Source organism: Stylophora pistillata, chromosome 2, assembly GCF_964205215.1.
Source record: "Stylophora pistillata chromosome 2, jaStyPist1.2, whole genome shotgun sequence".
Classification (NCBI taxonomy): Eukaryota; Metazoa; Cnidaria; class Anthozoa; order Scleractinia; family Pocilloporidae; genus Stylophora; species Stylophora pistillata.
Window position 1 is genome coordinate 47,647,378 of NC_142520.1, and position 23,970 is coordinate 47,671,347.

The window sequence follows — 23,970 nt, forward strand, 5'->3', positions numbered from 1 at the left end:
GTTGTTGTCGTTGCATACCCCGTGAAGTCTTCTCAAAACAAAGTATAATCGGGCAAATTCAGCACCTAAAGCATCCAGAGCACTTCTGCTAAAGAAATTGAACGCATTTTTTATGAAATTGTTAGAGTATAGAGGGAAAAGAATCATTGAAACCGTCGGATCAATGTTTTATTTACTGTTTTTGGTTGGCGTGACAGCACAGTCGCGTACAACTCCGTAATTCTTTTGGAAACAGACTAAGTACGGGTGAATGTTTATATAATTGGCACTTACTTCTCTAGCAACAGTTGAAAATTGTTCCTGTAGTGCTTCATCTTCGTCAAGAAGGTCTAAAATTGCCTCAAAATCATCGCCGAACAAGAATAAGTCGTCTCCTGCATCCGCCATCTTTGAAAGTTGTGCACCGTCGCGATCACGTGACAGGTACGTTCAACATCAGAAGCGGCCCTATTGTTTCGCGCTTTGAAGATTGCCGACTTTCATAACCAGTCTCCTCTACTAACTATGCTTAAGCTTACGCTTTACAATGGAATAAATCTATCAATAAGCTGAGGGTTTCAGGATTATAATTTTTAGTCACGTTTGACAAGCTGCGAGCCCAGCAAAAAAAAAGATAAACAGCTGCTTAGTCTGCAGTTGAGGATAACTTAATTACAATTTATTGTTGCAGTTACAGCAAGATTTTAATTCAAAAAAATTAATTCTTGAACTGTAATTAAGCCCTTCACTCCCAAGAGTGCTAAGTCAAAACTGAGTAGAAATCTTTGAATTTCAATTTGCAGAATCAACAAAAACAAACAGTATAACATGAAAATGCTGCTTGACAGCTTACATTTGAATTTTAGCACACAAGAGTTTTATTGTATTGCCAGCATACAGCTATATATACACTGTACTATAGTCTTAGGTGCAAGTAAAGTGGAGACTTTTTCATTCCAAATTAATGGTGTTTCCAAGGAATTTTCATGGTGCTTTCATATTCCCAAGAACCCTCTGAAAATTCAGGGAAAATTTTCATGGTCAATGAACTTTTTTACATATTCACAGGATACTCATGGGTCATGATTTGCTTCAACCCATTACAATCTAGTGAATTTTAACACCATGAATTTTTTTGAAAAGATTGTCATATTATCTTAAGCATCATCAATCTTCTATGTTATCTACCAGGAGAAGATAAATATACACACTTTTGTATTATAATGATAGGAACAGCTTAGTTATTAAGAGCCACTGACCGTAAATATTGAGAATCTGCCGACCGTTGCAAAATTTCTTAATTCGTTTTATTTTTTCTAAAGGACCCTTTTGATGAACCTTTTTCAAAAATGATATCAAAAAGTTCTATTGCACTTTTTTTTCTCCAAAAAATCAAAAAGTTTGAAATACGCCTAAATGGCTGTTGTCCTCCCCATAAGGTAATGAAAAATTAAGTAACTTTGGCAGTTTCATACGCTACAGCGCAGTGTGATTCAGCTTTTAAATTTTGTGTACTAACAGATGGTCCTTTTATCTCTTAGAAAATATTATTTTGTTGTTATTTTGTTACGTTTAAGTCTGAATAGTAACCCGTTAAAATAAAGTACATCACATCTCTTTCGCGGAGGTAAAATAAACCTATGAACAGGTCTGCCATTTATATTTACAAATCATAATGTACATCATCGTAAAGCTCTATCCTTGTATTTTAATTCCTCCAATTCTCTATCTTGGCCTGCTATAGGCGGCACTTCCAGGTTTTCAAGAGTTTGGGCTATTTTGTCGAAAATGCAATGCGAACCGCTGAACAGCTGTCACGACCCATTTAAAGGCCTTTAAAAAGGTCTTGTATCGTATAGTTACAAATCAAAATATATATTCTCTTTAAGCTTTAACCTTGTAGTTTAAGTCCTCTTAGTTTCTTTCTTGGCCCGCCATAGGCGGCGCGTCCAGCTTGAAAAGAGTTCGGGCTAAAATGACAAAAAATGTAATGCGACCCGTTGAATGGCTGTCGCGCAAGAGGTTATGTATTTGGTACATTCCTGGCTAAGTTGAAAGATTGGCCTTGAACTCTTGCGTGTCAGTCGTTCAACGGATAGCGTTACATTTGTTATCATTTTTTAGCCCAAACTCTTTTAAAGCTGGACTTGCCACCTATGGGGGGCCAAGAAAGAAACTCAGAGGAATTGAACTATAAGGACAAAGCCTTAAGATGATTGTATATATATCATACAAGACCTTTTATTGGCCTTCAAATGGGTCGGGACAGCTGCTCACATTGCATTTTTGACAAAATAGCCCAAACTCTTGTAAACCTAGACGCACCGCTTAAGGTGGGCCAAGATAGAGAATTGGAAGAATTAAAATACAAGGATAAAGCTTTAAGTTGATGTACATTATGATTTGTAAGTATATGTGGCAGACCTGTTCATAGGCCACTGAGGTGAACCTTTATTTTACCTCCGCAAAAGAGAAGCGAAGTACTTTATTTCAACGGGTCACTATTCAGATTTAAACGTAACAAAATGACAAGAAATTAATATTTTTCAAGAGATGAACAAACCATCTGCTAGCGCACAAAATTTAAAAGCAGGATTGCATCGCTCTGTAGCGTACAAAGTTGCATACTTTTTCATAGCTTTAATAGGGGGGACAACAGCCATTTAGGTGTATTTCGAACTTTTCGATTTTTGGGAGAAAAAAAAGCAATAGAACTTTTTGATATCATTTTCAAAAAAGGTTCATTAAAAGGGTCCTTTAGAAAAAATAAAACGAATTACGAAACTTTGCAACTGTCAGCGGATTCTCGATATTTGTGGTCAGTGGCTCTTAAGGTGGCTCGTACCGGTTTTCATCTTTTTGATGGTTTGTAACTTTGAAAAAATACAACAGAAAGACTGACAAAGGCCAGTTGAACACTTTTACAGAGTTGAATTATATAATCATTGGTTATCCAAAATGAGGTGTCATTTCGTCACTAGCAGTTTCCATGGCAATGCTTTCATTGGCTTATCCAGGCGCATTTTTTAGCTTGTGGCTTAACTAATTCGAAAACTAACCCGGTGACCCCATGATTTTTTTCAGTGATTTCTTTTGGCACTTGAAAAGGAAAATGCACAAAGATTTTTAAAAAATTCTATGGAGCGGAATTTCAGAAAATCTAGAAAAAAGGCAATTTTCCCACTTCGCAAATTTACTTCCGTAGAATTTTCTAGTTTTTTTTTTGTAATGATTCCTTTCCACGTTATTATCATATTGGAACAATAAAAAGAAGGGGTCACCGGACTTTTTTTCATGCAATAGCTTTCGTCAGTTAAGCAATTTCCACGCGCGTTCTCGTGCATTTAAAAATCTGGATTCCAGAAGATCGACATTTGCTCATGATCTGTTATAGCTACCGCTGACAATTGCGTGTGCTCGCGCGCGCGCCTACGATCTGATCTTTACAGACGTTTACTGCTAAGAAAATCATTAAACAGCTGTCAAAGACAGCCTCCCGGGCTCATCTTAAAAATCCTACACACGACTTCTGGCTATATCATATTATTTTCCTTGAAGTTTCAAAGTCTTCTTCCACTTCAGGTAGATTATCCTTCACTTGAGTTCTTCTTTTTTCGCCGCCGCAAGATTTCATATCGGTTGAATATTTCTTTTAAATGTGAAGTGAAGCAGCCTTTACTTCTCCAAAAATCGTCTTCTTTATCTTAGTTTCTATCTCCTGCATTTACAGTGGCTGCTCAACACATCAAATACAAGCTCTTAGGTAAACTCCTCACGTAATTAGAAAAAATTCCTCGCGCCGCCATCTTTGTTTTAAATTTTCGTCTTTTAATCTCACGCTTCTTTCGCACGTTTCTCTCGCGCGTGACGCAAGAGTTATCTGTTCCCCGCGCGAGGAAACTAGTACGAGCCACCTTAATACTTGAAGGCACAGAAACACTGTACTCTTACGCTGATGCATTTTATGTTTTAGGGCCATATTTGAAGGACTGTCTAAACACATTTTTGGTGGGACACTGGTCAGCGTCAAGGCAAATAACCCCAAGACATTGCTCTCTTACAAACAACGAAAATTTGATATTTGTAGAACCTGTAACCGCACAGTGTAGCAGTATGAAACCACTACCTGTTGGAGCCTACACTTGGCTTGTGAAGAAGCTGTCAAGGGAAGGGGACACTAGTGGATGTTTGCAGCAAAACAGGAATGCTACGGTGGCAGCCTTAAAGGAAGGCCGAACTGCAGTGTGGCTAAGCACTGCATCACAATGCAAACTAGCAAGCTTACAGACAAGGGTTTCTACCCTCCTGTGAAGCTGTTAAATTAAAATTTGGGAATCTCCACAGTATTTAAGCATAAAATAGTGACAATTTATGATATTCAAATCTGGAAATGTTATGAATGGACCCCTTAATTTTGTGGCTGCCATTTTGGGAAGGGTTCATAGTCCCTCTCTATACTCAAAATTTCATTAGTTAGCTTGAAAAAAATAAAAATAAAAAAAAGGGGCCAATTAAAAAGACCTGAAATTTTTAAGGGAGAAAAATTGAATAATTATCTTGTAAAATCCACCACTATGCTATACAATACCGTGGGGTTGCCCAACTTAACACTCTGTGTAGTCTTTTCTTTTGCACAATTGACTGAATTTCTGCAGCATGGAACATCTTGGGCAGCAGAATTTCTGCAGCATGGAACACCTTGGGCAGCAGAATTTCTGCTGCATGGAACATCTTGGGCTGCAGAATTTCTGCGGCGCAGGGTATTTCAGGCTGCAGATTTTTTGCGGCGTGGGGCATCTGGGACTGCAGAATTTCTGCAGCATGGGACATCTAGGGCTGCAGAATTTCTGCAGCGTGGGGTATCTCAGGCTGCAGAATTTCTGTGGCATGGGGCATCTGGGACTGCAGAATTTCTGCAGCATGGGACATCTAGGGCTGCAGAATTTCTGCTGCGTAGGGTATTTCAGGTTGCAGAATTTCTGTGGCATGGGACATCTGGGACTAGTATTTCTGCAGCATGGGACATCTTGGGCTGCAGAGTTTTTGCAGCTTGGAACATTTTCAGAAAGCAATTTGAGAAATACATTATTTATTTTTTTGATTTAAATGGCTAGTTATCCTGTTAAATAAGTTGTGTAATCTCATTTTCTACTGTCTTTGTTTTAACAATGGCAGACATGCCTCTGAATAGCTGCGTTTTTCTGCCTTTCAGAAACATTTCTAATAAAATAAAGGATACAGAAGCTCCTATGATTGTCCATCCGACTTATATGTATGCAATTGAGGGATTTTTTTTATGTCAGTGAAATAAGGAGAAATTTTGTCAGTATAATTCGTGTAAACTTAACAGTCCGCAATGAAACCCAAACTTTGCATTTTTTTTCTAAGTCACCATTTCAGTATCCGTCAGTTTTGCAATAAAAGTCCTTCCTCAAAAAATCATGGATTCCGTGTGTTTTCACAAAAATGCTACGACTTTTGTGCCTTAATTTTACTAGGTCGATAGAAAAAGGCAGTTTTTTGCGGAAACTAGCTCTCAATTACCCTTGAAAAGCCCATTTTTGTTGGAAAATGCTATTTTGGAAAAACGCAAAGTATTTTGGAACGCTTTCATTACACACTGTAGTAGGGCTTGACATTACCACTGTCATTGAACGTGGTCCTCATCATAAGCCAGGCGATGATGATATCAGGGTGGGGGAGGGAAACATGCCGAGACAAATATATAACTTATTCTGGTGCACGTGATTGCAAAAAGATATTCTTCCAAATGGGTGACTACTAAGTGTTAAAAATTTCAACCTAAATAGGATGCGCTAGGACCGCTTTACCATGGACGCCTTCTTTAGACCTGCGATTAAAGTCTAGATGCTAACAGTGTAAAGAGCCATAGCGATCGGATCTGTTTGTGGTCCCTTCTGCTGACAGGATCACTTTACCGTCGGTGATAAGTTAATTGTAGTTACAAGGAAGGATAGAAACTGGTCAGGACTTGATATGAGGAACAAGGGTGGCGTGGCTGTTTACGTCAAGAAAAACCTATCTTTTTTGGATGTTTATCTCTCAAGGCTTTAAGCAGTAATTTGTATAACTATCTGCTTCCCTACAGGACATACATTCCTTGCGTGTGGAATTTATCAACCGCCTAAGCATAGTTATGTAGAGAACGATCCGCATACTTCGCGTACAGAGAGGGTGGGAATTGCACATCTGCGCTCCTAGCTATTCAGCACCAGATTTGCAAATAAGTAGATGATAATAACTGTAAATCTGTGCGGTGAAACATAATCTCTTGTCCACCAAGTTTAAAAAATTACATGTATCTCCATATTTTGTTAATTGGTATCACAGTTTCTTATCAGGTAGACAGCAACGCACTGTTTTGGTAAATATCACTCCAGGTGGAAAACCATCAACAAGGGTACTACACAAGATAGTGTTAGTGGCCCCCATCTCTTTAATGTATTTTTTGACGATCTTGAAATTACATATGATGGTTTCCCTGCGTTTTTCAAATATGCTGGTGATTCGACAATTGTTGCACCGGTACTAGGCAATACTGATACCTCTATAGCCTTATTAGACGTGCATTTAAATTGGTCGTGAGATAACCGTATGTCATGTAATCCTAGTAAATGCAAAGAGCTTGTAATTAGAATAAAATCGAACAAGGACACCTATACTCGAGTCAATTAAATTCCAGAACATAATGAGTTATGCTAACTCGGAGTCACACTTCAGAGTGATTGTAAGTTTGGTTCTCATGCTAAGGTCAAACTAGTGAAGGCTAACAAGTGCCTCCATATATTAAGAACTTTGAAAAAGGAACAATATGACCAGAATGAAGTAGATCTCCTATTTAATACAATAGTATTACCTAATTTAACTTATGGCCTTTTAATGTACGGTACGTATGAACGGGATTTAAACAAATTTCAGAACCGTTTAAACAGATGTTGCAAGCGGTGTTATATTTCAGTTCCAGTGAATGTCAAGGATATCATGCTTATGCAGGATACGAAATTATTTAGTGGAGCTAGGGCCCTAATATAAGCCATCATCCGTTAAATGAAATTCTGCCGAAGCCTAAACCCCAGCAATATAATTTACGTCGCAAGGTTTGCCTCCGCCCAATAGTTAACACAGAACGATTCATGAACACATTTGTAAATAGACTAATTTTTTAACACAACCGGTTATAAATACATCATTTAATTTTGGCCATAGTATATTATTGTAATGTTTCATTACACAGTTTTTCGTTTGTGTAACATAGAATATGTATCTTTTATCATATGGTTTATTACAGACAATGTTTACTTCTGTTTTTATCGGCCTTGTAATCCGTCCCCTAAGCAACATTACGCGCATATAAAATCTGAGTTCGCTTCTTTTAAAGTGGTTTTCGTATTGATTACAAGTAGCCTTTTCAACCCTTTACCAAATATGAACAAATGGCTGAATCGTACTGAACTAGCTAAAGAATTCATAGCATTTTGATACCCTTTTTTTGCCAGTTGAACACCGTTAGTGTTACGAGCAAGTACTTTTGACTTCCATACCGCAAAGATAAAAGAATAGTTAAATTGAGAACTGCCTCACTGTTTATTGACCTGACCCTGTTTCGATTTGTTGTGTGGAGTTTATAGATCAATGCTATGTAATATCACTTTATAGTATGGATTACTTTCTTTGGTTTGTGCTAGATTTTCTTTTCAAAATAAACTTTGACGGTTTTTGACCAAGGAAGTCTAACGTGGGGAAAATTGTAAAAGGCTAGATTTTGGAGAGTAGTATTGGACAAGTAGAGTTTAAAACAAACTACGAAACTAAATTCTGGTCCATTAAAGTGTCATTGACAAATTTCCTCTACGAGTATTCTTTGATAACGTCCATGGCGGGCAAAATTTAAAGATATATATATAACAAGTTAAAAGGCCTCGAGCCAACAGTGACGCCGCGCCAGAAGGATCCAAAAGGATTCACAGTCCAAACCTTGATAAATAATAGGAAAAATATTGTAGTACACGAGGACGGACAACTTCGAGCTAAGAAAGACATATACTCAAATAAAAAGTCTAAGAAAGTTTAATAAAAACGTTTCGGTCCGAGACTGATGAACTGATGAAGGTAACTGATATATTCTCATATATATATATATATATATATATATATATATGAGAATGGCATGTGGTGTTCAGCAGCAAAAGTGAGGACAGGGATCGCGCAGAAGCATGATGTCCAGAGGGGGCATGGGACCTAACTTCACTCCCTCTCTCTCTCCTCACCCCCCTCCCTCCTCTCGCTTTCACCATTGTACTTGCTGGGGAAGAATAAATTCCCTGTCCACGTAACAGAACATTCCTACTTCGCGGCTGATTTCATTTGGGCCTAAGACGTTGCTTCTCACATTTGCTGATAGTCTTACAAATGCGCGATGGATTTGACGCGTTCCTGACACAAATTAAACAGACTCTGAACTTACAGCCCCCACAGCTGGGTATTGTTACTGAAAATGCCTGATGGTAATTTCTTCAACTGGTTATTGTTTAACTCCCTAACAAAAGTAACATAAAGGGGTATTGATTCAATCGTGCTTTTCAAGATAGTGCAGGAACTGTGTTTGCTCGAAAATGTCGTACGTCATATATGGAGAGCTAAGATAGGATTACGAACTTTAATCTGGGACAAAAACGATGGAGACTTGTTTTTGTGTGTGTATGTGTAAAGCGCTGAAAAGCAGCCGAATGCTTTACACTTGCCTTTTCTCCCTTCTCCCATTACTCATTGCCGCAATACATAGGGCTTGACATTACACACTGTCATTGAACGTGGTCCTCATCATAAGCCAGGTGACGATGATATCATGGAGGGGGAGGGTAAGATGCCGAGACAAATATATAACTTATTCTGGTGCACGTGGTTGCAAAACATATTCTTCCAAATGGATGACTACTAAGTGTTAAAAATCTAAACCTAAATAGGATGCGATAGACGGGCATACGCATGCATACTAGCACAAAAAAACATCTGCAATTAAAAATTTTCCTGTATGAGTGTTGTCTACATGACGTCATGAAACATCGCCTGGTATACCTGGTAAGCTCCAACATAAAAGTCACAGGTTAACCATCTTACTCATTTACTCTGATCAACATGTGACTTAGCTTCGACCTTCGCTCTCTCTCTTCCCACCCTCCCCTCCCCCCCCCCCTCACCCTCCTTCCTCTCGCTTTCACCATTGTACTTGCTGGGGAAAAATAAAATCCCTGCCCACGTAAACAAAACATTCCTACTTCGTAGCTGATTTCATTTGGACCTAAGACGTCGCTGCTCATATTTGCTGATAGTCTTACCAATGCGCGATGGATTTGACGCGTTCCTGACACAAATAAAACAGACTCTGAACTTACAGCCACAACAGCTGGGTATTGTTACTGAAAATGCCTGATGGTAATTTCTTCAACTGGTTATTGTTTAACAACCTAACAAAAGTAATATAAAGGGGTATTGATTAAATTGTGCTTTTCAAGATAGTGCAGGAACTGAGTTTGCTCGAAAATGTCGTACGTCATGTATGGAGGGCTAAGATAGGATTACGAACTTTAATCTGGGACAAAAAACAATTGAGACTTGTTTTTGTGTGTGTATGTGTAAAGCGCTGAAAAGCAGCCGAATGCTTTACACTTGCCTTTTCTCCCTTCTCCCATTACTCATTGCCGCAATACATAGGGCTTGACATTACACACTGTCATTGAACGTGGTCCTCATCATAAGCCAGGTGACGATGATCTCAGGGAGGGGGAGGGTAAGATGCCGAGACAAATATATAACTTATTCTGTTGCACGTGGTTGCAAAACATATTATTCCAAATGGATGACTACTAAGTGTTAAAAATTTCAACTTAAATAGGATGCGATAGACGGGCATACGCGTGTATACTAGCACAAAAAAACATCTGCAATTAAGAATTTTCCTGTATGGGTGTTGTCTACATGATGTCATGAAACATGGCGTCACGGTCCAACTTTTTAAATCTTAAGCTAGCCTCACATTTTAGTTCCGAGTTTTTTCCGCTGATTTTTATGGCCCTTGGGACTCTTTATTCACTTGATATCGCAGAGAAAGATCTTGGCATCAAAAGCAGTTTAAATGGCGCCGGTTGAAAGGTCTTAAAACGTGTGGGAGAAATCACTACATTTAAAGTCGAGCTACGATGACTTATTCGGGACGGTTGAGGACACACATTCCATCACTATTAAGTAAATTTGATGTATGCATGTATGATCTTTTTTTGGGGGGGGGGGAAAGAAAAACACTACAGTAATCCTCGATATATGTGCTTTACACTTATCAAAACAGAAGTCGAGTGGACCTTGGCCTAGTCCGAGTGTATGGCCATTGTTTTGGTGACTTTTTGTCTTAGGTGGTCATGGCGTCATTGTTTCTGCCAGCTATCGATTTTCTCATTATTCCTAATGGTCCTTTTGTTTTTCGTTTCAGCTCATGGATGATCATATCTCCTTCTTGAGGACAGTCTGTCAACTGGCAATGTCGTCCTGGATTTATTAGCATAATGTTTGGGTAAGGAATAAACACATGGTCATTTAGTGCAGTCCTTATTAAAGGAAAGGCCATACTGTTTGAAGGGAGGAAAGGAGGGTAAGCTATCAAGAAAGCTGGTGAAGGAAAATGTTTGGAACAATTGCACAGAATCTCCCTATACTTTTGTCTAAGATTTTATTCAGCGGGTTCATTCGTAACGGCACAGGTATTAAAGGCAAAAAGATAAGCCACAGTGCCTGGTATGCTTGTAGTTGAGTTCCAGCATATAAGTCACAGGTTAACCATCTTACTCAGTTACTCCTAGTGAACAAAATTTCTATTAAAAATTTCTCGTACACCGTGATACTTTTTCATTGGCGCTTAAGAAGAAATTCACTCTTGGTTGCCACAGTTGAGTCATGTTACTGATGACAACCTGGGTATATTCTCTACATTGAATGTTTTCTTGTGGACACTGTGGTTGGTTCATTCAATTTCTGTAAACAACTTTTCATTTTCGGTACCTCTGTCCGATCAGAACTAAAAATGTTTACTGTCAAAAAGTCAGTGTACTCTGCAAATCTGCTGGTTTCTTTCCCAGTGTGAGATAAATTACGGGCATTCTTTAAAAAATGAAGGAAGGGTCCTAACTTACAGGACGGCCAGCTCGGTATAGTCAGTGAATATGCTTGATGGTAATTCCTTCAACAAGTTGTGGCTTATGTCCCTGCCAAGAAATGGTAGAGAGTGCTGTTCATTGCGATGTATTTATTAATTAAGTTCAATTAGATGGTATCTCTGGTAATGCTGTATTTTCCTACATGCTTTAATATGAGGGCTCAAACAAACCTATATAACTCTATCCGCTATGATTCTAACCTATTTTGTGCTTAATCAGGACTGACTGTAGGTTGAGGATTTTTATCTTTGGAGACTGTGTAACAATTCTCTTATTGGGGAGCTCTATTTAAACTCAGAGCTTGAAGGAGGGAAGGGTATTAGGTTAATATCCAAGGAGGAGGGAAGGGGAGGGCGGGTTCGAATTTTCTTGCGGTAAAATTAAAGCTGATCCCAGAAATTTGTTTTCTCTTCCACGCGCAGTGACACCAAAGCATCATTGGTGATACAGTCGAGGTAACTGGAAGTTTTGCCCGTTGTAATTTCGCTCCACCTGACCAAGTTCGTGTAAAAAGATATTACCGTACACTTTGCTTGTCCAGGTACGAATAGCTGTACGAAGGATTGTTTTCGGAACCACTGTCCAATGTTTCAATGATTCCAGCGGAAGTCATCGTGTTATAACAGTCCTTCCCAGGACTACCCTCACCCAGATGATCAGACAACACGATCACACATCAATCAATGTCACGGACAGTGACTGAAGTAATAAACTCAGGTATATTTAAGGTGTTCATGTAAAGGTTGGGGAGAGTTGATGATGATCTTTGGAAGCTAAAAAGGCTAGGTATTGCTATCATAGATTACTTGGAGAGGACTACTTCACATTCCTATCGAAGATCATTAAAAAAGTGTCGAAGATGGATTTTTTGGTTAACTATTAGATTGATAAAAAAGAGTCTTGGCTTACAGCCATTCCAGCTGGGTATAATCGCTGAAGATGCCTTGGGGCAAGTCCTTCAGCTTGTTGTTGTTTAGGTATGTGGTTCCGAAAACAAATGACAATATGGTGGACGGTCACGATTTTGGACGGTCACGTTTTTAGAGCTCTTAGATACTGGATCATTCTGCTTTATTTCTACGTTTGTTTCTCTGGTGCACTCCTTCCCAAGACTAATCCTGACCTCGATATATCTGGTGATACTCTTCTCTTCATTTCTCACGGTTTGACGACAGTGAAAATTCAACATTTTAACCATCGATCACCGAGCTCGCAACATGCAAAGAATCTCCAGCTGCCGAATTCAAGACTGCTACTCCTTGGATGCCGTTTTACGATTAATTCCTCTCTTTCCTTACTACTTATTCGTCTCGCAAATGATGTTGAACTTCAACCTGGTCCTGTTGGCTCCTCTAGTTCACATGACATCCTGTCTGATCTTCGGGATTCGTCAACGAAAAATGGGCTTAAAATTATTCATCAAAATATCAGAGGCCTCGTGGCGAATAAGGATAGTCTATGCCAAATGATCGATGATTCCAAGCATCTAGACATCATATCCCTCAGTGAGACTCATCTATCGGACAGTGAAGAGGCTCAAGTTCAACTGGATGGCTATACGTTCATTAATAGACCGAGGAAAACAGGCAAAGGTGGAGGTGTGGGAGTTTATATCTCCTCTTCTGTCCCCTTTCATAGAAGACTAGACCTGGAACGCGATGGGATCGAATGTATCTGGATAGAAATTCTATTTCCAAAATCTAAGGGTATCCTTATTGGTTTTATTTATCGCCCCCCGAGTTCTTCAAAGCATCTTTGTGCAGATTTTGAAAATAAACTGGAGTCGATGCTTTCTGCTGTATCATCTGAAAACAAAGAATGCATTTTGACAGGCGATATCAACTGCAATTATTTGGTAAGCTCAGACAACAAAGAAGTGAAGGCAATGCTATTGTCTTTTGGCCTTAAACAGCTAATCAAGGATCCCACGAGGGTAACGCAAGATTCAAAAACACTGCTAGATGTGATTTACACAAATCGCCCTCAGAATGTTTAAAGTGTTAAAACCATTCCCGCCGGCTTAAGTGACCATGATATGATTGGTTGTGTCCGGAAGCTGCATAACCATAAATTCCAGCCAAGAACCATCACCTGTCGAAACTATGCTAATTATGATCCTATATCCTTTTGCAATGATTTACGGTCCAATAGTCTCACACCTGTCTTTAAATCCTCCTGTGTTAATGAAGCATGGTCTTTTTTGAAAGCCATTCTGAAAAAATGTATTGATAAGCATGCGCCAGCTATAAAGAAGAGGATCGAAGGGAAACTCTGCCCATGGCTTACACAGAAGGTAAAGCAAGAAATGAATACCAAAGATCAGCTTTTGAGAAAAGCGAGAAAGACAAATCGTGAAATTGACTGGTCTTCGTACAAGCGCCAACGAAACAAAGTTAACGGTATGGTAAAAAATTGCAAAAGCAGGTATCACCGTGAACTCTTAGAGGAGACTGTGGGTTCACCTAACAAATTTTGGTCAGCTATTAAAAAACTATACCCTACAAAGTCTACAAAGGAACCAGGAGCAGCTTTTCTCGTTAATGGAGCAGTAGAAACCGACAAAGAGGTTATTGCAAATTCGTTCTGCAAATTCTTCACTGATGTTGCGGGATCTCTAAAAAGAAAGATCTTCCCTCTTTGTAATTTTGTCTGGAAAAGGCCCCTTACAATAGACACTCAGCAGCCGCTAGAGAACTTTGAGTTTAGATCAGTCTCGGATAAGGTTGTCTTTAATGCATTAAAGAGCCTTAAGAGAAATAAGTCCTCTGGCCTTGACAACTTTCCTTCTGGAATGTTAAAGGACTCTGCTGATATAATAGCCAAGCCTCTCACGCATATAATTAACCTGTCTCTCGCAACAGGGTCTATACCTACTGACTGGAAAGCGGCTAAAATTGTACCACTTTTTAAATCTGGTTCAATGGCCGAAATCGACAATTATAGGCCTATTTCAATACTTCCTTCAATGTCAAAGATCCTGGAGAAAGTGGTATTTAAGCAGCTGATGGCTCATTTTGAACAGAATGGTCTACTTTCTCATTTTCAGTACGGCTTCCGTCGCATGCGCTCTACTGAACTGGCCGTTACTCATCTAACCGATGTCATCAGAAGAGAAGGTGAGAATGGTAACCTGACAGGCTGTGTTTTCATCGATCTATCAAAGGCGTTTGACACCATCAGTCACTCTGGCCTCCTGAGCAAGCTTTCAACTTACGGAGTTCGTGGAACAGAACTCGCATGGTTCACTGATTACCTTTTCTGCAGATCACAAGTTGTCCAATATAAAGGCGTGCTATCAGAACCTCAACCCATTCTCACAGGTGTTCCTCAGGGAAGTATCCTGGGTCCTATCTTGTTCATTATCTTTTTCAACGATGTACATAAACCGCTTCAACACTCGAAGATTATCACTTATGCCGACGACTCAGTCATCTATACCTCTTCTAAAGATATTGATACTATACAGAGAAGCCTTAGCGAGGATATGAATAACCTGTGCGAGTGGTTTAAAGACAACGAACTGATCATTAACCTAAAAAAGGACAAGACGGAGTCTATGTTATTTGGAACAGCTAAAAGAATCAACCTTCAAGACAAGGAACTTAAACTTTCTGTTAATGGGACACTCATCAATAACACCTCTACCTATAAGTACTTAGGTGTTCACCTTGACTCATCACTAAACCTTGCATCACATTTTGACCGAATCTATAAAAAAGCTGCAACCAGAATTAATCTCTTGCGATCAATTCGTCCTTTGATCGACCAAAAGTGTGCAGAATCAATCTATAACACTATGATCGCACCTATTTTTACCTATTGCGGAACACTTGGTCTTAGCTTTCCGGATTACCGAAAGGAAACGATAAAGAACATCGAACGACGAGGCTTTAAAGTTATTGGCAATAGTTCTTTTAATCCCCCATCCGTGAACAATTTGATCAAGCGTAAAAGCTGTTTGTTTGTTTTCGACTGTCTCCTGAATAATATTTGCACACCCTTTAAGAACTACTTCGAAAGACTGGTTCATTCTAAGGCCACTAGGAATAACGGTATATCAGTGAAATTACCCAAAGTACGTTTAGAATTTGGTAAAAAGAGCTTCTATTACCAAGGAGCAAAGACTTTCAACAACCTGCCTGCTGAACTAAGGTCGTTAGATTCGAGACTGAAATTTAAGAACAAATTGCGAGATTATTTTAGTTAAAAGTTCGATCTAAACGTGGTTATAGGTATCCTTTTTCAGAGCATTTTATTTTATTGTATGCTTTTCTAGACCTTAAGATCAATGATTATATCTTGTTAAGTTTTATTTTATTTATTTATTTATTATTTTGACAGGACCCCAAGGACAACAGTGTTACACACTGATGGGTTTTCAATCCTGTATAAAAATTCGTTATTATTATTATTATTATTATTATTATTATTATCTTTTAAGAAATTGTCAGAAACGTGTAAATTACATGCTGAATGCAACAGTTACGATAAGAATGACATCTAAACGCGAAGTCTCTTCACTGTCAAAACCATACATAAAGAAATATATAAAGAAAGCAACTAATAAATAACTATAAAGTCGTTGTGTCAATACTTCCATGGAACCTCAATGCAAAGTATTTCAGTGCCTTTAATACAGTTGGACACTAAAGGAAGATTGACGGCTGAAAATAGCATAATTATGATAACGAGCACGCGACGCCTGACCGTATCTTGCATCAAAGATCGTTCTTATCAGCCTAATAATCCATTACCGCCAGATCTTTTACCACTTTCTGATACATACGGTGAGAGCAGCACCAGCAATTCGCTCATGTAGTGCTTCTCATGACTGGCGTACTCACCTACTTACTTTGGTATCGAATAATTGTTTTAAGAAACGATTTGGAAATACATCAGACAAGAAATATAAGTGTCGGGAATACCGACGCTTCGGTGCATCTTGCGCCATTATGATTAATGATAAAATGCGGTTTGTGAAGAGGCTAAGTTAAGGCGAATTTGCATAAAAGAGTGCCGGGCTAATTACATGAACACTTTAGCACAAAGAGAATCTGACTGTACATGCAATGCAGGTTTGAAATCTTGAATACACAGTATTTCATTAACAAGGCAGTCAAACTTGTTCGTACTATACTTGATTACATTGAAGCGCTCTGTGAAATTTTTGGCAACAGCAGTGTTATGTTCTTTGGAATAATGCCTGTAAATAGATGACGCCTTTTGACGGTGTCCCTCAACGCGCGTGTGAAGGTGGCCCTTTGTGTACCCTACATAACCTGCATCACACACTTGAATAAATAAACAACGCATCGCTGGGTTATAATGTTAGCCTTGGGCTCACGCAGGCTTAGATCTTTTTTAAGCTTGCGGCTAATAAACACAGGTTGAATCGTCTTTTGCACCTTGTTGATAAGATCTCTAAGTTTTCGTTTGGCAGACTGCAGCATCCTGATCTTTATAGGGGATAACTATCCGGATAGCGTCATCGGTATGCCGTTTAGGATGGTCCACTGCGACTTTCGAGGTAATAAACCTGTCGTTAACTGAATCAATAAGGTGAATCGGATACCTCAGCTTACGGAAAACGTCTCTCAAACGTTCACACTCTTCTTCAGAGAAATGCGCCCAAGATGACGATAGCCGGTGCACGCGATCAAGAATGGTGACGAGCAAACCATACTTGTAGCGGCTGTCCACATGTTTATGATAGTGTAGAATTAGCCCGGTGTTTGTCGGCTTAAAGTAAACCTTTTTTTCGACACATGGCGCGCAATTCAAAAGCTGCACCCCAAGGAAAGGGAGCATCCCATTTTTTTCTAACTCCATAGTGAAGCTAAAGGCGCTATGGGTGTGGTTCAGGGTATCCAAAAGTTCTATAGCTACTGCCCGATCTGGCATCCTGACTAGAGTGCCATCTACGTAGCGGCGGTAGAATTCTGGGAGTTTTTCTTTTATTTCTTAGGGACCCTTCAATAGCGCACATAAATACATTAGCCAAAAGGGGTCCAAGGGGAGACCCCATAACTACTCCATCGGTCTGTTCGTATAGAGCTCCGTCGAACTGAAACTGCTGCCCCTTTGTAGCAACGTGTAGAAGATCAACGAGGTCAGCACTGGTCAAGTTTAGATCATAAAGTGTCGTTGAACAAGTTGTTCTCGAAAGCTTTGCGTGCCAAGATGTCAATTGTTTCGTCTAAGGGTGCATTTGTCAAGAGCGCTTCAATTTAATCAAGAATTGCACGAATAAGTTTGACTGCCTTGTCAATAAAATGCTGTGTATTCAAGATCTTAAACCAGCATTGAATGTACAGTCGGATTCTCTTCGTGCTAAATTATTCATGTAATTAGCTTGGCGGTATTTTATGCAAATTTGCTTCAACTTAGCCTCTTCACAAAACGCATTTTATCATTAATTATCTAACCTTGACAATGGCACAAGATGCACTTAGCTTAGCCTCTTCCCAAACCGCATTTTATCATTAATCATATAACCTTGACAATGGCGCGAGATGCACCGATATGTCGGTTTCTATCAAATATCTCTTGTCTAATAATTGTTGTATAGTTCAAATTTAGCGCTAGATGATCCACGAATTCATTCCTTGTCTACAGTCTTCATACAAAAAATGTTGTGTATCCCAGGTTTCAAGATAGTTACATCAATTGCTGGTCAATTATTTAACTAATTAAATTTAGAAAAGTAGCGTCGGCAGACAAACTAAACTGGACTAAAAAAATTGATGTTTTTCACATCTTTCACGTTTTCGGGTTTGTGTGTGTTGCAACCATTGTTCAGTTCAAATTGAGAGTTAGAACTTAACTACATTTTAGATTCTTTGTTAGAGAGGTTTAACATCTTTTTGCACTCTTTGGTTAAGCCAAGCAAGAAAATTCCTCATTCTCCATTTTGTAATTATACTAGACGCTGAGGGTTCAATTTGTATCGTTTCATAAGACAAGCGTGTTACTAGTTCTTATAGAGGGTCAAATCAAGTGACTAAATCCCACATGTAAGCCTTATTCTTGAGCCAGTTCCTCTGAAGAACACAAAACCACACCCGTTCTTGTAGTTCTTAGAGAATATAGCCAATCCCTTGTGAAACATTGTGTGCGTCAAGAATTGCCATGTATCGACTATCGGTCATCGTAAATCATATATTATCCAGGGGTTATCCTGATTAACTTGATGCCTACAATAGCATGAAAGGGATTTCTTTGCGAATAAGGCCTTAAAGAGGGAGGTAGTTCTACGATAGCATGAGAGGGATTCCTTTGGGAATAAGGCCTTAAAGAGGGAGGTAGTTTTACAATAGCATGAGAGGGATTCCTTTGGGAATAAGACCTTAAAGAGGGAGGTAGTTTTACTCTAGCATGAGAGGGATTCCTTTGGGAATAAGACCTTAAAGAGGGAGGTAGTTTTACTCTAGCATGAGAGGGATTCCTTTGGGAATAAGGACTTAAAGAGGGAGGTAGTTTTACTATAGTATGCGAGGGATTCCTCTGAGAACAGAGCTTTTAGTGGGGAAGTAGTCCAAGAAATTAATCTTTTCTTGGTGTTCATAACTTTTTTAATCGTACTCACAATTTTGCCATAGCAAGAGGAAATTTCCTTGGAATTGAATTAAGTTTTTTTCCAACACAATTCACACTCATGATAGTTTGCTGGAAGACGTCGCATTCGCACGGGTCTGGACACTCTAGAATAAGGTAAAAACAATCGTAAAGATGACTGAGATTGGCAGTTAAAATTCTTAAAATTTGAAAGGGTTAAGTCACTTATTTTGATAACGTAGAATATTCCATTTGAATAGATTGTAAAATCACAGTTACCAAGACTAGACTTGAACGCTTTAAAGGCACAATGTACACTACCCATAAATAAGAACGAGGATGGTTTAAAAACCGAATTAAAGATGAACTTCAGTTACACTGTAGGCTGGCACCAAAATCGAAAAACTGTGGCATGGTAACTTCAATTGAAATAGCAATAAGTTTAGGCGTGTAAATGAGCGAATATCCTTTGTTTCCAATCATTTACGCTGTCTTCTTCAACAGATAACTACCTTACCACTAATAAGCACTCAAAACTATAAATAGCGTACAAGTTTAATCAAAGGGGTATTGAAAGTTACTTTTATAGGTTAAAGATTATTCCACAATCAAAGTAGCTTACTTAACCGTCTTTTTGTACGGTAAGAAGTGAGCAGATAAAAAAGTTCACGGAGGTTTACACAATCCAGTTATGAAAAGTACTGACATAGTTCTGCGAGGCGATGAAATCTCACCTTCAACTCTGAGGCTGATGTTCCTTCTAACTACTTCTCCATCTCTGTGTACCTCGCAGCTGTAATTCACGTTGTTTTCCGATGTTATATTAAGCTGAAATTTTATGCTGGTACTATTTTGAACAACGGCAGCACCTTTCTTCCATGCAATGTATGGAGCCGGCGCACCTTTCACTGGGCACCATAGGCTAGAAGTTCTGTTCAAAAATACAAACTGCGTCTTTGGTGCTTGCTCCATCGTTGGATTCACTGTGTTAGGTTTCGAAGAAAAAAAGAAAAATACTTCTTAGAATGAATATAGTATGGAGACACAGTATGTGAGGCCGGAACCAATTTTACTTGCACATCAAAAAATATCATTCCAATCCTGGCACTATTCAATTTTCAGGCCTGGGTAACATAGGCGCTCTATTGTTTCCTTCTCCGTCTTTCTCTGTTCCTATCTGTCTGTCTGTCTGTCTGTATCTCAGATTTAAAGCAATATAAATTGGCATATTTACTTCTATAAAATAAAACGTGAGCGTATTGAAGGTGAAATTACAATTAAGTAATTCGTATCTATCTATCTATCTATCTCCCTCTCTCTCTCTCTCTCTCTCTCTCTCTCTCTCTCTCTCTCTCTCTCTCTCTCTCTCTCTCTCTATATATATATATATATATATATATATGATATATATATTTAGTATAATTTCAGAGCCGAGCAAAGAGTTTTCAGCAATCTGATTACTCGAGCGGTTCCCTATATGACGCTATATAAACCGCTCCACGCGGTTTATATAATATGTTAATAAATGTTACTAAAATGTTATGATTTTAGAAATTTCTCTGTTGTTCAGCTCTGAAATTATACTAAAACAATCATTCGCCTCAGGTTTAGTGAATATTGTCGAATAATCCCCTCGACTTCGTCTCGGGGATTATTCGACGATATTCACCTCGCCTTCGGCGAATAATTGTTAAGTATATATATGGGAAGTCTGTGTTACCATTTTTCCGTATGACAGAGCTCAGTACATAAAGTTAGAGCGCAATATATGTTGAGTAGAAAAATAGGAGGACTACGTTTTCATCCCTACAAGCCTGTTTCGTAATTGCTCACTCATCGGGTGATTTTATTATAAAATTAAGAATTTGTTTATGCTTAGCGTGCGTATATCGAGTTCTGGATGCACACGGGAAATTTGGAGAGCACGAAAATTACGTAAGAGTAGCTCGAAGCGCAGCCGAGAGCTACTCCAGCTTTTTGAGAGCGAAAACAAGGACCTGTGCGAAGAAGCTTTTTTATTGTGAGATAGTGCAAAACTCTCAAAACGCACAAAAAAGTAAACAAACGTCTCCATTGGCTGACCAAAAACACACCATATTTTATACTTTGGTTTGAGCAAGCGCATCATGATCCAGTTAATCAGCAACTGTGAATGAAAACCTCAAAATTAACGGGGAAAATAAAGAAAATTAAAGCTAAAAAAAGTCAGGTATCACTATAAAATGTTTTAAAACACAACGATCCCACAAATTTGCGAAACGTGCAACTTGCGAGTTTTTTCGGCTTTGTTTTTGCTGCTTGTTGGATCAGGAAGGTCAATGCCGATAGAGAAACTAGGCAGTTCTTCGCTAGTTTCTTCCCTATTTTAAAGAGAAGGAAAACTGTACTGCAGCTTAACAGGACGGCAACTCTGCAGCCAGGAAAAAAAAAAAAGCTCACGTCATCTTATTTTCGCACGGGCGTGCGTAAATAAAGATTTTGTTCAAAGCGGCTCAAGAGGACTTAGATTGGGCAAGCACGCCCTGATGAGTGAGCAATCACGAAACAGGCTTTTGCCACTTGTACCTCGCAGAAAAACTTTACTTAGTTAGAGTTAAGAAGCCGTCTTTATTAAACAAAAGAACAGAACTCATTACTAAATGCCGCGACGAGAATAAGTTTTACTTATCAAATTTCACAAGTCGCCAACAATAGCTCTACGGAATCTTTATTTCACACGTCACATCATCGCATTAGTGAATTAATTAGCTACTTATATCCTGTCTGACGAGCACTTAGGCGCGAAACTCAGAGTCAAAGAGAATCGATGCGTCCTCTTTAATTCTTCAACTCTCCAGTTTGTTTATATATAGATATATATATATATATATATATAAACTCCAATGTAGCTTTGTTGGTTTAATAAACCAACAAAGCTACATTGGAGTTGGCCTCTTGACCATTACATTTCTGCTCTTATTTACGTTATTTCAAGAGCCCACGATTGCTTCAGTGATCCTCCAGGCAGCGCTTTTGAGACTGATCAGCATTGTTTGTGGGACCTCTTACAAGCTTCTACTTATATATATATATATATATATATATATATATAATCCAAGAGTTGGTTATTCGGTCATTTATTCATGAATGAAGCATGAAACTCAGAGTAGCGGAAAATGACCGAATAAGCAACTTTTGGATTATAATTCATTGCTCTAGTTAGAATTTATTAAGCTTCGCCGGCCGGCAGGGACACCGCTTGGGCCAATTACCTCGGGCCCAATAAACCCACTCATCCCACCCCAGGGGAGGAAATCCATCACACAGTAATCTCGTGCGTGGAAAATTAACGTCTCCTTCCCCTAACCCTACGGGAGACCGGATTATTCGTCCCTATCCGAGAAGACTAGAATATCTAACCATTTCTTGATGTTATAGAAAGGTAGCAAATTTTTCTCAATTATTTTAAGACCTTGAGTGTTGGTCCGGTCGGGGCTCAAACCCTCGACCTCCCGCTCAACAGTCCAGCGCTCTATCCATTGAGCTAACCGGGAGGCGGTTAGTTCAGCTATCGAGCACTTTCAAGTTGATGAGGATTTCATCCCATTCCAAGATTATATATATATATACATAATCTAGGAATAGATCACTAGGCTTTCCTAGTTTGAGCACTCTGGCTTAGACGATACCATAAATATGTGATCGTTCGCGGTAACCATATCGGTTCTCCCCCATCCTAGCATCAGCACTGCACTGATGAGGCCCAGAAGGCCGTAACATTACTAAATCAGACGTGCGATTTTGAGCTCCAAGGATACGTAAGTGTTTTTTTTTTTTTTTTTTTTACTCGAATTACTTGCTTCGATTTTCGCCCCGTGGGGCTTTTTCTCATGTTTTGCTTGGTGGAAAGCTTGAGGAATCATGGATTTTAGCGAACATGCAGGAAGAATTATGGATTCTGGTGAACATGATGATGGACATTTTGAAGCTGTTTCGACCGTTGCTGGATATAATGTTCCTTCGGAAAGTCTACATGCTGTTAATGGAGATTCGTACGCTTCACGCGCCGCTCGTGCGTCTCGAATAGAGACTATTCCGGTTAATGATTTGGTAAAGCAAGTTTGGGAGAACGAAAACCGTATACCACAACGACCTAGGACGGCTTTTTTTACGCCGCACAGACAAACCTCTACTCGCTCCGTTTTCGACGCTTTGGCTCTTTCGAACATCGAGCCGACGGAGATTCAATGTTTACAGTGTAAAATGAATGGGGAAATCGTGGTTACTTTCAAGTCCTTGGAAGCGAAGGATAAATTTCTTGGGTTAAGTTCTTGTTAATCGATAGCAAGCATTACGTAATTCAAAATATTGACAAGCCTTTAACATTTTTAACAGTTTATGACGCGCCCTTTGAATTGTCGGATTTAGCTATCATCAAACGGCTGTCACCATTCTGCGAGGTTTTGCATTATCGGAAAGGAAAGCATTCTTATGCTCCAAACGTATACAACGGCCTACGACATTATAGGGTTCCGGTTATCAAGCCTATTCCAAGTTTTTTTCGTTTCGGGAAAATGCAAACCTATGTAAAGCACAACAATCAACTTCCAACTTGTCGAAGGTGTAATTGCCCAGGACATTATAGCAACACGTGTAACAAAAAGGTTTGTCTCAACTGCAAAAAGACCGGACATGAGGCACGGCAGTACCCACACCCAGTGCTTTGTTGCATATGCAAAGAGCCTGGTCATCCAGACGCTAATTGTGACTATTCTTGGGTTTTCCCAACGGTGCATGGCGCCCCTACGGACGAGTCCGAAATCGTAAACATAGAAGATGAACCACAACACTCTCCCTCTACTGACGTAAATTTTGAGGACGACCAACAGGATTCCTCGTCCACTGATGAAAATCTTCCGCTGGCCTCCGTTTTGCCGCCGCCTGCACAAACTGCTGAGCAACCTATTCATCCCTTGCCTGAACAACATGTTTCTGATTTAACCGCTCAACCGCTACCTGATGAACAGCCCAATGAACTTAATCAGCCCGATCTTCCGTCTGAACAACCCGATCTTCCGTCTGAACAACCTGGCCAATCTTCTGAATCTACCCCTACGGACTCACCTCTCGTCACTTCTCAAGGACTCATCGCCATAATCAAATCTGCCATCAAACCACCATCCCGCCGAACACCTGCCAAACTGCCCGACGAATTTTCTCTTGCATGCTCCCG

General features: G+C 39.3%; 3 protein-coding genes across 3 annotated transcripts in view; 1 reads left to right on the forward strand and 2 right to left on the reverse strand.

Annotated features, from left to right (window-relative positions):
- The window catches only part of LOC148739961 (uncharacterized), a 2,014-nt gene extending 1,489 nt beyond the window's left edge, over positions 1 to 525 (reverse strand). The window contains exon 1 of the mRNA XM_088749804.1: positions 274 to 525. Coding sequence (XP_088605930.1) covers positions 274 to 387 — 114 coding nt within the window. The 5' untranslated portion in view covers positions 388 to 525. The remainder of the gene's footprint in view (positions 1 to 273) is intronic.
- The window catches only part of LOC148739959 (uncharacterized), an 11,457-nt gene extending 5,956 nt beyond the window's left edge, over positions 1 to 5,501 (forward strand). Inside the window, exon 2 of the mRNA XM_088747049.1 lies at positions 3,953 to 5,501. Coding sequence (XP_088603175.1) covers positions 3,953 to 4,290 — 338 coding nt within the window. The 3' untranslated portion in view covers positions 4,291 to 5,501. The remainder of the gene's footprint in view (positions 1 to 3,952) is intronic.
- Positions 5,502 to 10,718: 5,217 nt separating this feature from the next.
- LOC148739962 (uncharacterized) lies at positions 10,719 to 19,917 on the reverse strand. The gene is made up of 3 exons (XM_088751321.1): positions 19,493 to 19,917; positions 18,790 to 18,904; positions 10,719 to 11,252 (listed from the first exon to the last, which is right to left on the reverse strand). Exons 1-3 carry the CDS (start codon positions 19,728 to 19,730, stop codon positions 11,177 to 11,179), a joined length of 429 nt encoding a protein of 142 aa, XP_088607447.1. The 5' UTR covers positions 19,731 to 19,917; the 3' UTR covers positions 10,719 to 11,176.
- Between the last annotated feature and the right edge of the window lie 4,053 nt (positions 19,918 to 23,970).